General features: G+C 37.3%; 1 protein-coding gene across 1 annotated transcript; it reads left to right on the top strand.

Annotated features, from left to right (window-relative positions):
• Positions 1 to 15,458: 15,458 nt before the first annotated feature.
• Positions 15,459 to 17,754, top strand: LOC140782171 (arabinogalactan protein 16-like). The gene is made up of 2 exons (XM_073128611.1): positions 15,459 to 15,798; positions 17,387 to 17,754. The coding sequence occupies exons 1-2, from the start codon at positions 15,687 to 15,689 to the stop codon at positions 17,491 to 17,493; spliced, it is 219 nt and encodes a 72-aa protein (XP_072984712.1). The 5' UTR covers positions 15,459 to 15,686; the 3' UTR covers positions 17,494 to 17,754.
• Positions 17,755 to 18,215: the final 461 nt, after the last annotated feature.

Here is an 18,215-nt window from a genome sequence, read left to right as displayed (position 1 = left end):
GAGTAAAGAAATTGTTGTTCGAAATCTTTTGACATATGTGATAGCATTTCTGAAGGACGAAAAGCTTAACTAGCGCATGTTGATGCATTTGTTGCCTTCGAAGATATTAGAAAAGTTAAGCAGTTGACGACTAAAGAATATATTTATTGATACTTTCCAAAACAAAGTTAAGAAGAGCGATGTGATCGTCAAATATTTTTTTTAGTTAGAAAAGATTGAATGATCGATAAAGTAATGCATCAACTCATGACTATTTTCCTATGAAAAGAAATAACAGGCATCCTATTATTGCTGAAGAAATAAGTGATTTAGCACTAGAGTTAAGAAATAACATAAGAGACTAGTTTAAGCAAGAGTATGAACGATCTACTCATTTAACATAACTGAAACAAATTCAAAGTACCTTGCTGGTGTCAAGTTTGAATTGGCTTGAATTAAGTGTAATTTTAGCTGGATCTATCATGCATGAATTGCCCTGCTTCAGTGAAATAAGTCAAATAACAACCTGCAAAAAAAGAGAGAGAGAGAACATAAGTAATTTTTAATCAATTTCCTCCATTGAATTAGAATTCTATAAAGCTTTTGGTGAACATAATTATGTGTGTGTGTGTAAAATGTGAACAGTCAGATAGTTAAAGTTGATTACCTAGATTCCTAATCAAAATTTACCTCTCAAGTTCCATGGAGATGATTGAAAAAGAGGACGTTGACATGCACTGGTGCTCCATAAAAATGGTTATTGCAATATCCATATCTGAGTACTGCTTTGAGCAGACCAAGCACAGAATCAGCAGCAGTACAAAAGGATAACAAGGTTAGGTCATAAGTTAACCAGCTATTCTCAATTCAAAGAAGCAGCTTCCACTATAATGTACTACTTAAGGGCCATTAGTTCAAGCTTTACAACATTTTGACATAAAACTAAGGCAGGAACTAGTGCTTCCCACACTACCTTGAGCAGAAACTAGATATGGCTAAGTTAGGTCTTCTAGTAATGGGGCTCAATCCATTATATGTGGTGTCTCAATTCTCAACGCAATATATAATTAACTTTCTAAGGCATAATACATTTTATCGCTTGTACTTTCGACTAAAATCATTTATCTCCATAAACTTTGTTTTGTATCACTATGCCTCCTTTTGACTAAATTATAAAAAATAAATATTTTAATAGAGATGACAGAATGACCCAAATGGCCCAGCTTTTGTTAAATAAATATGTATCAAAGAGAAATTGAGTAACTTAGTGATACAAAATAAAACTATAGTAAAATAAAGTAATTTTTGTTCAAATCGGTAAATAAGTTTTAAAAAAGAAAAAAATCATACGAACATCACTAACTTTAGATGAAAAACCTAATTGCTACAACTTAGTTAAAAATGCATGGAGGCATAATGATATAAAATAAAATTCATAACGTAAAGTAATTTTGGTCTAGAGTATATAGGGTAAAATGTATTTAGCCCTAAATTTAATGATACAGGGATTTACCCTCAACTTTACACTTTCTGGTATGTGGATCACCTGATATATAATGCAAATTCAAATAGAATATGATGATAGGGAAACAACAAATAATGCCAATAAAATTCATATGTGCAATAATAAAATATTTCAAAAAGAAATACAAGGGCATCTATTTATAATGAAGCTACTGATTGGGATTCCTATGGAAATATTTCCTGGAGTTTTGTATCACTTCTGAGATACAACTTACATCTCAGGCACTGTCAAGTAAAGTAGCTAAATGCTTGTAAATCTTTGTGTAGTAAACATAGCATGCCTATAAATCATGGAGGCAAGTCAAAATAGGACAATAGGCAAAAACATGTAGATACTATGGAACCTTGCGCAAAGATTTTTCGCAAAGATTTTTCTGTAAGTGCCTTTTGATATGAAAGTAGCAAGGGTAGGCCTTTACACTTTTTTCTACAACGGAGAAGGGATGTTGCATTCCATGAAACGGTAAATCGAGAAGCAAACTCTTAAAAAATACAGAAACTGAGATGAAATGGCAATATCACATGTTACATGGTTATAGGTAGGGAAGTCTATACAAATAAAGATAATAGACTTGAGTAAGAGGATAGCTGCTGTCTCCTTTTACATTGTTTCCATTTAGTTTGTCAGATACTTGAAAACCAAGCTGTTTAAATTGATATTTGCGGAACACAAATGGCTGTGTAATGAGAATAAAGATTTTTCAGAATTTTTAAAAAAAAAATCTAGCTATACTAAGTTTTTATGTTCAGATGGTTGCTATTCTCAACATCACAATGTCTTTATGCTTCCTTTAAAAATTAATTGGTTCTCAATTTTGAAGAATTCTAGATTTCTAACTGAAACACGACATACATCTGGTGTTTAGGGAAAGGAAAATAAGTCTATCCGAAGGTCCATAAAGTCACCAGGGACACTGGGCTTTTACAAATGCCTCTTTGTAGATATTTGTGGGAGAAAATAGCTAGCATTAGAATCACAGGAAAGATGCATTCATGCAGATCATAACTATGTGAAGCATTAAGATAGTATATATTCCACTGAATCAAAATTAAAACAGTATGCGACAAACCAGAAGCCCAAATATAGGGAATAAATAGGCCTCTATATAGTGAAGATACCAGTTAAAACTAACAAGAACCTCTTAATGAGTGCATAAAAGCATTTTTGGACAAAACAAACAAATTGTTCTCTAACGGGAATACTACTTCAAAATGACCAACATATGCAAATTCCTGGTAAAGATCAAATATGTAGTGCAAACAACTTCTTTCGCAAGTCCTTAGACATATAAGGATTCCTTCAAGTTGATAATTTCTAGTAAATCATTGCAATGAAATGCAAATCATAATAATCCTTGAGAATTCTTTTAACACGTGAAATCCCTGACAATCTACAACAATGTGCATGCCATAAGCATAAGCCTTCTTAAATCTGAGGATACAACTCTATTTCTCAGAAATTATCGATTTGTCTACTGTGGGATAGACAAGCAGGTTCTAACTTTGCTCGAACGTTAGAAATCTTTTGGATTCTTAAAGCATACTTCATCGCAAAGAAAGATACATTAGCATGACTTAAAGTTCATAATATTGGAGGAATGCTGCAGGAGTATTTTGCTAGAACACAACATGGGCATCCTCTGTATTTGTTAACAAATTGTTGAATAAACTTATTTAATTTTAGCAAGCATATGATATGTTTTCAATGGATTTTGATAACAGAAACTTTACTCACTTTTCTATCAATCCAAAAGGATATGAATAATCTTACTGACAGAGAGAGGAAGACTGTTCAAAGATAATGACTTTGTAAACTCCAAAATTACTGAAAAGTAAATAAGTGTTAAAAAAGGCTAAAAATCTAAAATTAAACCTCTTTCTTCCAATTTCTTCGGATATTCTGATGGCCCGTAATTTTAGTTTTGGGGAGATCAAGATTACATTGGCCTACTATGCCCCTTTTTGAGGAGAGAATATTTCTGCACGTCTGATGGAGAACAGTGTTAATTATTAATGCCATCTTGACAAAGAAAAAAGAACTTGGAGAAGAAAGTAACTGATCCATTAGAATTCACGAGCCAAATTGAAGGAAAAGAAAAGAAAAAGATCTAAAGAAGAGAGTGTTGGAAAATTACCTGGTGTTTTTCGACACATCCCCATGAGAAATATTGACCAAATGCAAACGATGATAGTTTCCGTACAATTTATAGAGGAATTGGCTTTGACTGCTCGATTCGGATCCAAATTTCTCCGAAACCGAATCAGGTCGATGTCTTCTCCAGACCTGGAAGACTTGCTCTATCTCCATTTGGCAATTTTGGACTGAAACCTATTTCTATTGCAAAATTCGGTCATTTTTTCCCCTCTCCTTTTTTTCCGACTTTTGCAATTTAATTACATTTTATTTTTTAAATTATAACAATAGACTCTGAAAAAAACTGAAAGTTATGAAAATATTTAGATATACTATAATACCCATCTTGAATTGCTCAGCTCTGACAACATCATCTGGCACAACTCTAGGACAGGAACGAGATAAGGTATTAAACATTTCCTCGTACGATAAACTTCCATGTTAGCTCAACTCGAAGAGATGCTGGGAAATACTTCTAATCAAAGGCGTTTATGAACGCCTTCCATATGATGTACTCTCCTCCATGATGGTCTGGCATCAAAAGCTTGACGGCTTACCACCACTCTTCTGCCTCCCCACGAAGAAGAAAGATGGCAAAAGTCACCTACTGATCCTCTAGGCATCTGAAAGCAGTTAGGATCTTTTTCACATCTACTAGGCAGTAATTTGCCTCCATAGGATCGGTCGTGCCACTAAACACTAGAGGATTAAGCTGTACAAAACGATTTAGTGGCCATGAAGATCCACCTCCAGGTTGCTCGCCTAGGGTAAGGTGCTCGAACGATCCACCCAGCATGTTCGTCCTATTCGTCCTAGTCGTCGCCGTGCGCTCATGAACTAGCTCCTCAATAAACCTCTCTTGTTGTCTGACCAGACACCCGAGGGCCTCCATGCTGCTGGTTGGAGTATCCACAGCCGACTTATCAACTGGAGCAATAGCTCCCTCAGAAGTAGTCGCACGAATCGATCTAGCGCGTTTAGGCAGCATTCTTATTAAGTTCAGAGTAATTTATTTATGATTCATAAATTATACTTACATGTCATTAATATCTCTTATGTCCAATCTATCTTGGTCTCTAAACTTTCTAAATCAATATATGGACTGTACCCTACAGAACTTGTCAAATTATAGTGAAACTATGCTCTAATACCAAGTTGAAATACCCACCTCTAAAAATCACGTGTTCTTCACGAGAAAAAATTCACGTGACTCTCACATGACCTGTCAGCGTAATAATCTCACAAAGTATCTAAGATAGGTCTAAAAATATCATATTAATCCAAGCAAATAATTTAGAGTTACAATTATCACGGGCATTAATAAGCCTCCAGAAATACAAGTCAATACACAAATTTAAAACATAATAACTCTCACATGGGTTAAAAGTCCAACTAGGAATAAAAGATTAAACAATCCTAGTAAGAAAATAAATTCACTATTCCTCGATATCCACGCCCTTCATATTTAACTCTAAAATATTTCTATCAAAATGGCGGTGAGCACATGGCCCAGCAAGTATTATCCAATAATAATCTATGAATAATGTATTGCACGCTAAATAGAAATGCATGCGCATAATTATCAACATATCAAGGTAAAAGTGTACAATGTAATTTTTAATAAACTTTTATTTACTCATAATACACATAAGTGTGTAATATCATCATAACTCAATATATCAAAATCCACGTAGCAACCGAGTCCATAATATCATATTCCACAAAGCAAACATAATAACAAATGGGACTAGTCATCTAATGGTATTGTCGCCCGTACATGCCTGGCGACGCTGCATATGACCGGTTATCTGTGGCCATCAGACTAAGGCCCCCAATTATAAGCCCATCATCAACATCATCATCGCTATAGTAAATCATCGTACAGAGCAGAATTATTACTTGTAGTTGAATTATCGCATAGAGTAAAATTATCACATACAGCGAAAAAGAGCTCACAACTCAATAGACGCCTTGACCCTGCGTCCTTAGGTACCGCTAGAGCTATAACCCTACCTCTCAAATATATCTCAAGTATAGACCGCTAATATAATAATATTTGATACACTCTATCCTTAACCCCGGGTTGAGTGAGTGAGAGGGGTACTGTCTAGTTGGGACTAGACTAACAATGATATGTGCATGTGGTGCCATGTCTTCTATTACTTTTTATATTATGATCATTAGGATAACATATATCATAACTAAGCATTGAGTCTATCATACATAAGCGATAAATAATAAATAATGCATGTAAATTAATCAATAATGACATAACGTAATTATCATCACAATAATAATATTATTCGTAGACTAACATAGGATCTAACTCACCTGAAATATCTCTGGAATTTGTCTCACTCTCCTAAACAGTCGGCTCGTCCTGAATCTCGAGATCCTCCTCATATAGTATTGGGTCTAATAATTTATGAAATAAAATAAAGCATAAGATGGATGAACTTATAGAACTAACTACCTTGTTGCATAAATTAAGTTTAATTTTCTAGGTCCAGATAGGTGACTTGGTCTTGCATTTATTCTCCCTTATTAATATATTATTTTGTATTAATTAAAATAGGTTATTGATGGTAAAATTAGAATTATCCTTGATTACAAATGTCAAAGGCATTAATAATAAAATTAGAATGATTAATAAATTTAACTACCTAATTAGTTCTGTATTGCCCTAAATTTATGTTAATAAAATGATTGAGAAAAATCTAGAAAGGTAGCTAACATAAGTTAAAGGAAAAATAAAAGACTAATAGTGACTAGCCTATGGTCCAAAAGTTGGGCTGGGCTCAAGGTCCAACCTTGCACTGCACAAGATAGGGAAGTGGGCTGCAGGCCCATTGCAACCCACTAAGCTAAGGAAAAAAAGAGGGTTGGCTATGGGTGTGGGCTGCGGCCCACCCTGTAGTCCATAAAAGGTTGGGTGGACTAGACTCGGAGGCCCAGTCCATAGATAGTTACGGGCGTGGGCTGCAGTCCACAGATGGTTACGAGTGTGGGCTGTAGTCGACACCATAGCCCTCTAAAAGTGAGGTGGACTGGGCTCAATGACCCAGTCCACAGATGGCTACTAGCGTGGGCTGCGACCCACCCCGTAGCCCAACCGAAAGTGAGGTGGATTGGGCTCAACAGCCCAGCCCACGGATGGCTTCGGGTGTGGGATGCAGCCCACCTCATAGCCCAACTGAAGGCTAGGTGGGGGATTTGATCTAACGCCCACCCATCTTTGTCTTCCTTTAGAGAAGAAGACAAAGGAAGGGATGGAGGTGCACACATCGCTGATGATTACTGTCGCCGGCGACCAAGGTGTTCCACCTCCCAAAGTCGACAAGGTCGACTTGTCAACTTTGGGGGTAAGGTGCATCCGGATCGTTAGCCAGAGTGGCTGATGGTGAGGATCATGGGACTCCATGGCCAACGGCCATGGAGGCTCCCATCAAGGTGCGATAAGGGGCTCAAAGCCCTCAACCCGAGTACCCACCTCTTCCATGCGAAGAGGTGAGTCGACCGAGACTTACGAGCGAGGCCACCACATTCGATGGTGGCCGCCAACGAATCGAGAATCCGACGGTGGGAGGTGACATGGCATCGCCTCCCACGCACCCCGTGGGTACCCAAATTTGGTACCCACGGCAAGAGATTAATGCAAGGAAACTTCCCGGACCAGTGGGTGGTCGACCCGAAGTCGCCGACCGGTGAATATCTCTGGCGAAGTTAAAAACGGTAAAACATGATTTAACTATGATTTACTAAACAAGAATTAAATTAACTGCAAGGAGGGATTGGGGACTAACCTACGGTTTGGGCTGCGAGTTGGTTCTGTCCGCCGGCATTCCGCTGATCCACAGACTTTGTCGGGGTCTTCGGCGGCATGAAGCAAAGAGAAGGGAGAGAAAGGAATGAGAGAAGTGAGAGGCTGGGAAAAAGAAAGAGTTGAGAGGAGTCAGGTATTTATAGAGAAAGGGGGAGAGGGCAGAGTGGAGTTTGACTCCATTTTGGCGGCTTTCTCTCCCACTTCTCACAACTAACTGCAAGAATTGGGGGGGAGAGAGGAACGAACGAGTCAGTGCACGTGCCAAGCGCGTGCACTATGGTTACACTGCTTGCGCATGGCACGTGCGCTAATTTATATATATATATATATATATATATAAGTTATGCGTGTTACATGCTTACTGATAAAAGCCATGATCTCAAGGAGGATAGCTAGAACTTCTCCGACTAGGGAGCTTTCGTAATTGTCCAAGAAGATGGATTTGGCTAGGATGGGCAGATTAAGATAGGATGTAAATACTAACTCTGCCATTATGACCCCATGCTAAGAGGTGTCAATTTAACAAAGAAAGTCACCCATGATTAGAGAATGAGTGACATTAGTGCCTGAGGCAGCAGAGGGAGGCAAGAGTTAATAAACAGACTAGCTTATTAAATTATTCAACTTAACCTGTGATTTCTAATAGAGCTTTAACAATTACCAAAGACCCTCGTACCTCAAGAGCTGGGAGTGCATCTATAATTTAGGAGGCTATAGAAGACTTGGTTCTATGGAGAGAGAGATAGTTAGGCTGTGAATTGTTGAGGCTCGTCCACAACTAAGATAATTCTAGACCAAAATATTCGTTGGGAGCTTGTGTTATTTTCAACCTTGCTGTAGCAACCATTTCAATGTCATAATTGAAGTTAGGTTAGCGGTCGAGTTTGAGAGAGGATTGACCTGACTTAAAACTATTAACTTTATATCTTATCAATATTATATCTTCTCTCTCTTCTATTTTCTCTTCCAAAATATTTATATTTTATATAAAATATGTCCAATTAAGTCTCTCGCATCTGTCTACAAAATATAAGGAATTATGTATTTAAGTCCGCATATTACTATTATAGATACCATATAAAATAGCAAATATACACTTAAGTCTATAAATTACTATTATAAATATTATATAAGTCAGCAAATATATACTTAAGCTCGCAAATTATTATATTAATAAGTACCTTATGGACATGAGCTTAACGACCAATGTCAAGTCTCTTTCAAGATCTAGCTACAAGAATTGCAAGTGGTTGTCTTAATTGGATAAGTTGGACTGGCCATTTCTAACAATTGTAAATGATACCATAAGCTAGGAATAATAGCATATCCATGCCGACGTGCAGTTTGATGCAGTTATGGAGACTATGATTCGTTCAGTGCATGGGGACTGGCAATTGCATGCATGGTAGCAAGTATATCATAGTCACACTATCAATAGAAGTCAAATCCTAGAAAGGAATGTCTTTCTAGCCATATTAATAACTTGTGCAACTTATAACCAAGTAGTTGGGAATCGGGAGTTCCCTTAACTTATGAGAACTCATTCAAAGTAGACAGACAAGAGCCTCAGAGAGGAAAATTCTGGCAATCTTCAGGCTCCTGTATGGGATTTTTTTTTTTTTTTTGGGCATACTTTTCTATAACACTCTTATTGCAAGAAGATTTGGATCTACGATCGAGATATCAAAACTTCCACCTTTTGCCGCTAGGGGGACCTCAAACTTATACAATGTAACTTTTCTACGTAAGACAGGCAATGTCTTGACTATCTTATATAAGGGTGAAAGGATATATGTAGGAAGAATGCCTCGCTCATAAAGACTTAACAAATGAGGTGCAAGAGAAAAATCAATGCACAAAATGATTCCAAATTATCATTGTTTATAAAAATTATTATGATCCAACTACATGGGTAGAGTTGGTTGAGTCGAGTCTAGTTAATCTAATTTATTTATTGTCTTTAATTTTGAGTTAAAGCGAGTAATCCACATATGGATCAAATCCGCTAGGATTCTACTCCTATAAATAGAAGTGATTATGTAGTGGAATGAATATTAAGTTTAGCCAATTTATTATTATTATTTTTCTCTTTTATCATAGCTGTTAGATCGTATTTATCTTTGTAGGAGTAGATTTAACTATACAACACTACCATGCTTCGAAACCTTAGCCACCATCTTGCTCCACGAGCCGCCCTATTTTACTACCATCTACCACCACTTTTGGCCATCTGCCACCCTCCAACGACTGTCGCAATGTTGATCGGATAATTATCAATCTGTCCAATTTTGATATTTCTCTACTACTTTGATTTTATTTTTTCACCTTGACCTCGGAATCATATCAAATGAGAGCCATTAGATCTCTAACTCACAATGCTACTACCACCCATAAAAATATTATAATTTTTATACAAATAGATCGGTCTAATTCTAGTTTGTAATTGTGGTATCAGAGCCGACTTTCTTAGACAATAGTGAATACGTGATCCAAAACTAACCCAAGGAAGATCGCTGCCATGGAAGACTAAGAACTCATCTCCATCCATGTGAAAATTTCTTCGATGCCACCACCACTAGCCATTGCTAATGATGAGCCACCAACGTGAGCGATGGCGAATATTTTAAAAAAAATTCGAAGGAGGTTGCTAGATCTGCCGCAGAGTGCTATCCAAGCCTTGACGATAGCTATCACGCCGCAAAGTGCTATCTAAGCCTTGACGGTAGCTATCACGACCCAGCACCACCCCCTGCACCACCACTGGCTGCCGCAAAACTGCCGCCATCTTAGTCATTATCCTCAACTCATGAGGGAGGTAGAGTAAAGCCCCAAACTGCTATCAAAATCCCTCCTTTGGTCACAGTGGAGTCCATGCGACCTCTGAAGGACCCCATCTGCCATCAACATCGTCGACCATAGTGGAATCTGTCCCCCACGGTGAAACAAACTCAACCCATGAGGAAATAAAAGAGCTAGCCCACACCACAGCCAAAGCACCATCTCCAACAGTGGTGGAACTTTTGCTATCTCTAGAAACCTTTCCTGCCACCAACTCGATGCTAGAGATGCCCCCAGCAAAGGGCTTGACATGATCTTCTCTAGCCATGGAGGAGAACAATGGTCAAAATCCTAGTTTTCCACTAACGGTGATCTAGGCCCTCTCGGTCCAAGCCACCACCACTAACACCTTCCTTGGACCTCTCGCACTAGAACTATGACCGCAATTCATGCCAGAGAAGATTGAGAAGCCACCATCGACAGTCATTCTCGTTGCAAAAAAATCATGATTATCGCTACCGTAGCTCCACTATAGTGGGGCCACGGCTACCAACCACAACCACCGGGGGTTGGTAGACGCACCGACAATGCACCATCGTCGCCATTATAGCAGATCGAACCTGAGCTTGATTTTTAGTTTCCACCACTGCTTGTCATCGTTCCATCGCCGCTCGCACCACTTGTAGGTCGATTGCTGGCGACCCACTACCTAACCCAGCCACCATCGCCCATGCAGCCTGTGGCGGTGCCACTAGGGTGAAAAATATTTTCAGCCCTAGGGTTAGGGTTTGAGCTATTAAGTGGAAGAGATGAAGTGCACGAATCTCATGATATGCTAAATTATTGTGAACCGACTTGATCACCTCACGCGAAACAATTGGAACCAATGAGCATGGCTTGGAGCCCGAGGGTGATTGGTGGAACGACCCAGTGGGCTCGCATTAGTTGACTAAGTCGGACTCGCATGAAGCACGAGCGTGACACAAACTAGGCTATTGGGTGAATTATTATTAGTCACTTTGAGGACAAAGAGTCAGAAGTGTGGTGGATTATTATGATTCGACTACATGGGTCGAGTCAATTGAGTTGGTCGAGTTGAGTCTAGTTAGTCTAATTTGCTTATTGCCTTTAATTTAAAATAAAGCGGGTAATCCGTATGTGAATCCGATCTGCTATGACTCTACTCCTATATAGAGATGTAAATAAACTGAGCCGGCTCTAGCTCAAGCTCAGTTCTAAATTAATTTTGAGTTATACTTTGATGTTTAGGCTCGCCTCAACTCAACTCGAGCCAATCCAAATCGAGTTTGAGCCAAGCCCAAGCCAAGTTCGAGCATAATCAGAGGAGGAGAAGGCAGTGAGGATGGCAGGTTACCGAAGGAAAAGGAGGAGACTAATGGAGGAGGAGAAGGCGACGACAGCTTGCGAAGAAAGATAAGGAGGAGGAGGAGGCGGCGACAATCCCTTCTCAAAGTTGTAGCAAGAAGGGCAATAAACAAGAAATTTGATAGAAACCATACCCATAAACAGTAACACACTCTTCCCCGTCAATCTATCTGATGGGCAAGCAATCCCTTCTCATCTCCGGCCTCGCCACCTCCCTCAGTGACAGCAACGTGATCAGCACCCTCTGCTACAACCATACCCGTAAATAGTAACACACTCTTCCCCACCAATCTATTCAATGGGCAAGCAATCCCTTCTCATCTTCGGCCTCGCCACCTCCCTCGGCGACGGCAACATGATCAGCACCCTCTACTACATCACCCCCTCCTCACCTCCAACCCACTCTTCCCTAGCGACCACCAACTCCTACTTTTAGAGATCTACTGCTGAAGTGTTCCATTTTCGCCAGATGCACCAAAATTGGACCTAGTTTTGATAGGAGATGGGGAAGAGAAGAGGTAGCTCTTGGCGGGTGGAGGGAGGAGAAGGCCTAGGGCTTTGGAAAGACCTTGGGAGGCACTCGGGAAGTTGAGGAGTGGATCGGGGGAGAAGTCATGGTGGTCATCGAGGGAGAGGATATGAGGTGGAGGAGAGAATGTGGAGGAGGTTGTGGCCTCGATGAAGGATGGAGACGGCGACGACTTGGCTTAGGATGGCGAAGTGGCAGGAAATGGTAGGGGAGGCGAGGTCGCAGAGGAAGAAGGAATGTCATTTAGGGTTCAGGGTTCACCGTACTGTGGCAGTGGTGCTCATCTTCTTCACCCTTCTTTGGATTCAAAAGATGGAAGGAATGTTTCAAATCTTCATCGGGTAATTAACGCTAAAGCCTTTGAAAATATGGGTGTTATTCAAATCGAGCCTCAAAATAAGCTTAGGCTCAGCTCAAGTTGAACCAAGCCGAGTCGAGCCCAAGCAGCTCATTTATTTTGACACTCCTACTCCTATAAATAGGAGCGGTAATGGATTAATTATCATAGTAGAATGAATATTGAGTTTGGCTAATTTATTATTATTGTATTTATTTTTATCATAATCGTTAGATCGTCTTTATCTTCGTAAGAGTTGATCTTAACCGTAGAATCCTACTAATCTTCCAAACCTGAGCCAACATCTTCCTTCACGAGCCATCTTATCTTACAACTGTCAATCACCACCCTTGATCGTCCGCTACCCTCAAACGATCGTCGCAACATTAGATATTTATCAATTTGTCCAATTTCAATATTATTTTCACTCTTTTAATTATATCTTTTTAACTCGATCTTAAAATCACGTCAAACTAGATCCGTTAGATTCCTAACTCACGAGACTACCGCTCATCATAATTTTATATGAATAGATCGGTTCAAATCTAGTTCATAAGAAAAATATTTATAAAGTACTTGTATACATAACAGTGTTCTTTATATAGACCCAGAGGATATTTTCTTTATAGAAGATAAATTTAATAGGATCAGAAGACTGATATGCTTACAAACACTTTACAATATATTGGATGATGCAAAGAAGTCCGAGAATTTTTGTAAAGTATGTGAGAGCAAAGCATTTTTCTATATGGGATAACTACACCCAGACTTTCTAAATTTCTACACATTTTCATATAGACCCACTTATTTATTTTTCTTAGCATATTAACCCATTAACTATATAAAAAAATATCTGATATATCATCTGATTAAAAATGACATGTGAACGTTTGTGTGATTAATTTTAGGCCCCGATGATTATTTCATCCTTATTTTAGAGAAGAAGAAAAAAGAACAAAAGTTAAGGATAATATAGCTATTTAATATATTTGTTATTAAGTTGAGAGATTTTTCTTAAATTAAATGGTCAAAATGTGCTAAAAGATATTATGAGAGTATACGTGGAAATATCAAGCAGTTCATAGGGTCTTAGTATAAGGCTAAAAAAGACTTACTTAGATTATATCAAACTCTAATAAGACATCATATCATGCGGAATAATATTAATACCCCTAACGTAGGTATCCTCCTGGGTTCATCAACAGCAGGCTTTTTATCTGACAAGCTTGAATCCGTCATTCATTATAGAAGCCAGAAAGATTCCTCAAACTGCTCCATTATTTGAGCAGTGAGCAGAAGCCTGATAGGATTCGTTATTAACTGGCAGCAGTTTCTTTTGTTTCTTGCCCCACCCCTCAGTATTGCTAAACTACTTTGGAGGTTGCTTCATTAAAAGTATCATCACTTGCCTATCTCCCATAGTCCCATGTGAAGTTTGTTTAGCACCGGATGCTTTTAAATCTCAATTTTTAGTATTTAGAATATAAATTTAAAAAAAATTTATCAAAGCAGGGATTCTAAATTCGAATCATGATAGATCAATCTATCATTTTAAATTAAAATAAAAAAAATCTTCACTTATTTAAATCCAAATGTTTCAGCCTAGAAACAAAAAAAAAATAATAATAATAATATAAAATAGAAAAATCTTGTTTAATTGGTGAGTAAATAATGAAGAAACTTTTACAGAATAACATTATTACGGGAACTATATAGCTCCTTGATCAAAGGAAAAGTATTGATTATAGTTAGTTATGTAATGCAACCCCTTGCCTTAGTCTACAACCTTGTGCCTAACTCTTGGGTGCCTTAGAATGCATCCAAAACTTCGTCAACCACCATAATTTTCTAAGTGTTCAAAGTAAAATTCTTCAAATATATAAATAATTCCAGCTGTAAAACTTTAAAGTACATTAAAAGCTATCTCAATAGTTATATTTTTTTTATAAAAAAAAAATAAGATGGACGACAGGAACTCATGCAACTTTGTTTTGAATAAATTTGGAGGGATGTTGTGAAGGGTTAATAATAATGGATTCTTGCCTTGTCTGGAAATAGGCGTCGATCTGAATGATATGGGCGAATGAGTTGGATTGTTCAAATTATTTTGAGAAGAGTTTCCAACTTTCCATAATAAGTTGTGGCCCTGCACCAACCCCTGTCCCTCTTCCTGTTTCTCTCTCTGTCACCTCCTTTATCGATACGGAGATTAAAAAGTAAGCATTTTCCATTATATTGTATAGAAAACCATATTATTAATACATTAATTAGGAGCGCCAGTGGATTCTTCGAGCGCTAAATCATGTTTAAGTTTAATTCATTTATGAGACATATCATTAGGTTTATTTGTTTCATATCTTTTTTTTTTACTTTTATCACCGTGATTTGCAATGATATTAAATAAGAAAAGTTATCAAATTTATTTTTATTATCATTTATACACTACTATATATAGATATTTAACTATTTACTATATTTACCAAAATGATCCTAATCCCTTCCATTTCTTAGCCAACTTAGTCAGGCTGGAGGACCAACTCATCACATACCAAATATAAAAAATAAATGCTAAATTTCTTTTAACACAGTTTCAATTACTTTGCATAAATTAAAAATTGTTCCTTTGATATTTATCAAATAAATTGACCTATGATATTAGATAACATTAAAAGTTTTTGAACCATTTCAAATGATTAATCTTTAATTTATTTTAACAATTTGATTAGTTAGATTTAACTGATAGAATAATAATTTTATTGGTAATTACAATATTTTGAAAAATTAAAATTTTTTGATTGCGTAATATTTCCCAATGGAGCGGGAATAGAACCAACCAAGAAGTCCAGGCTGGAAGGGTCGAACAGCCAATCTGGTCCTTCACGTGGGTGGGGCCCTCAATATACTCCCCCTCTCTCTCTCTCTCTCTCTCTCTCTCTCTCTCTCTCTCTCTACAGCGAAGCGCAGCGGTATTCTCGCCCCGACTTGGAATTCGTAATCCTTGATTCCTTCCTCTCTCTATATATAGAGTCCGTCCTCTTCTCCCGAACCCTAAAAATTATACGGTTTCATTGGAAGAGAGGAGAGAGGTAGAGGGGAGAGAGGTAGAGAGGAGAGAGGACTAGGGCTCTAATTCGCGCACCGCTTCCTCCTCTCGTCTCGTTGGGGTAGTTGTTTTGGTGGCATTTGAGAGGCGGTGATGGCGGTGATCCCGAGAGTCCCTTTCGCTTTGGTTGCCGTCGCGGTCGTCGCCCTCGCCATTGTTCTCCCCGCGGCGGCACAAGCACCGGCGCCGGCGCCGTCGAGCGATGGTTAGTATCCATGTTTCTTGATCTTTTCACTTGTACTTTTTGTTTCTTTTTCTTTTTTTAATTCCTTTCATTTCTTGAAGGGGTCTATATTCTTGATGTAACCCTTCTTTTTCCTCATCTTTTTGTAGTTTTTTCTCAAATGAACACCTTTTTCTTGCATTATCGACTTATTCATATATCCCCTTCCTTCTTATTATTTCTTAACTGGGCCCCATAATTTCAGGCATTCAAAAAAGAATATTTGTAATCCTTAATTTGCGCTTCCCCCTCAAACAGCCGACTTAGATTGCTCGCTTGAAATGGATGAGATTGTTTATCAATTTTGATTTAACTAATATTTGTATCTCTTAGATCATCTCCAATGGATTGGAGCAAATCACATTTTAGAGACCGATGGACTCCAATGCATCCGAACTCTATTTTTAATTATTTATTATAAAATAATATAATGTTCTGGGACACTTATATATCCTAAAAAGTAAAAGAATTAAATATTTTATTATTTAAAAATAATTATATTTATCATTTTTAATTTACAATTTGATTTTTAACTTTAAAATAATTTAATAGTAGATTTATTTTTGAAGGCCTCTCTCTTCCTAGTATTTTTTAATAAAAAAATTTTGATTAGCGAAACTAAATATACAATTGAAATAATTAATGAATGAAAGAAAAGAATATAGATAGAATTTTAAAAGATGATTTATGTCTTTTGATGGTAATTTTGTAATTTAAAATATAACAGTAATTTAGAGCTAGGCTCTAAAACTCCCTCTCAACTTCTAAATTTCAAGCTATAGTAAGCTCCAAATCTGGATCTTGATTTGAAGCTCTATTGGAGCAAACGGTGCTCCAAATTTAAAAATTTGGAGCGAAAGGTTGGAGATGCTCTTATTAGGTTCCCCAGGTTTGGTTTGGAGTTTTTTTTTTTGGCAACTTGGTAGGTTTGCGCAAGAAAAAGACTAGTTGCAGTGTGTCTTACTAAGACGTAGGAATCAATTTTTAAAGAGTGAAAGATAGGGATTTTAATCATAATACTTAATAATACATGGTGTAAGATAGAAATTTCATAGGACTGAGACAGTAGGGTCGTGGTTTGTGAATAAACTTTGTTAAGAATAACTTTATGCATATTTTAAATATAAATGAGATACATATAAAATTCTACTTATAATTTATTGTTTGGTTGTAAAATGTAATAATTACCTCATATAAGATTACATAAATATTTGCATTTAATTATTAAACTGTGAATAAGTATATTATTTTGTCAAGTCATTTACTTTATACAAAGTTTCACTAAAATATACTTAAGTGAATGTTAGTTATAAAATATAATTTATAAACAAGTATCCATTTTTGTACGAACCAATCATTTGCCTTTTAGTATTTGTCTCAATTTTTCACATGTCATTGTGTGTGCAACGAGTTGTCAACTGTGAGTGCTTCATACTAATTGCTCAGAACCGCAAAGGAGAAGCGTTGGCTTCTTTTTTTCTTCCTGGTGTTGAATTTTGTTAATTATTTCAATAATTTTTAATCACTTTTGTTACTTTGTTTGATAACCATATGTTTTGCTTTCCTTCAGGAACATCTATTGACCAAGGGATTGCTTATGTGTTGATGCTGGTAGCCTTAGTCCTCACCTACCTCATCCACCCTCTGGATGCCTCCTCTCCGTACAAGCTCTTTTAAGTCGTCCATGGTCTTTAATAGTTAGTTGTGACGAAAGTAGTAGTGGGGGTGGGGTTGAGATTGTTGTTCTTGTCTGAATCGGATTGCTTTTAATGATCGCTAGTACTGTTTGATTCTTTCTTGTTTGCTCTCGTTGTTTCATTGTTATTCCTTTCTCCCTCATGTTCACTTGATTGGTTAATTAACCATGCAACTCTTAAAGAGATGATATGGCTTGTTTTGCTCTGTAATGTAAGTTTGGACTTGCTCGTCGAGGATTCATTCGCATTCTATGGATAGGTCAGAGGCCCCGTGAAGATCTTACTAGTTTGGTATTACTAAATTAAGCATCTTCAAAACACCCTCGTTATAATCTCCTCACCATTTTATATGGAGTTTATGAGATTTTAGGTGGCATATCTGCCACCTAAAATAGACTCCCTTTTAAGTAAATAAGTTTCTAAGTATATTCACTTTGATTAAAAAAAATCAGCAGAATTAGTGCCATCTAATTACTACTATTATTATTTTAAAAAGGCAATATAAAATAAATATAAATTTAACCGGCCAGAACTACATAATCGGATTAACTAGCAGTATTAATTTTGAGCTTATTTTGAGAATCAGGCCAGGCTCAATTCAACTCAAGCCGAGCCACTGTTCCTGAGCCAAGCTCCATCTTGAATGAATCTTGTTAATAAGCTATACACTAGCTTAGTTTGATCGAGCAAGAGTCAAGCTCA

Source organism: Typha latifolia, chromosome 2 (genome assembly GCF_019914945.1).
Source record: "Typha latifolia isolate L0001 chromosome 2, TyphaL0001v2, whole genome shotgun sequence".
Lineage (NCBI taxonomy): Eukaryota > Viridiplantae > Streptophyta > Magnoliopsida > Poales > Typhaceae > Typha > Typha latifolia.
This window is presented reverse-complemented; position numbering and strand designations above follow the sequence as displayed.

What these genes read in the sequence shown, in the direction of transcription:
- LOC140782171 (XM_073128611.1), top strand. Translation starts at nt 15,687, where the DNA reads ATGGCGGTGATCCCGAGAGTCCCTTTCGCTTTGGTTGCCGTCGCGGTC. An exon ending in GCCGGCGCCGTCGAGCGATG is followed by an intron (nt 15,799 to 17,386) that starts GTTAGTATCCAT and finishes GCTTTCCTTCAG; the next exon opens with GAACATCTATTGACCAAGGG.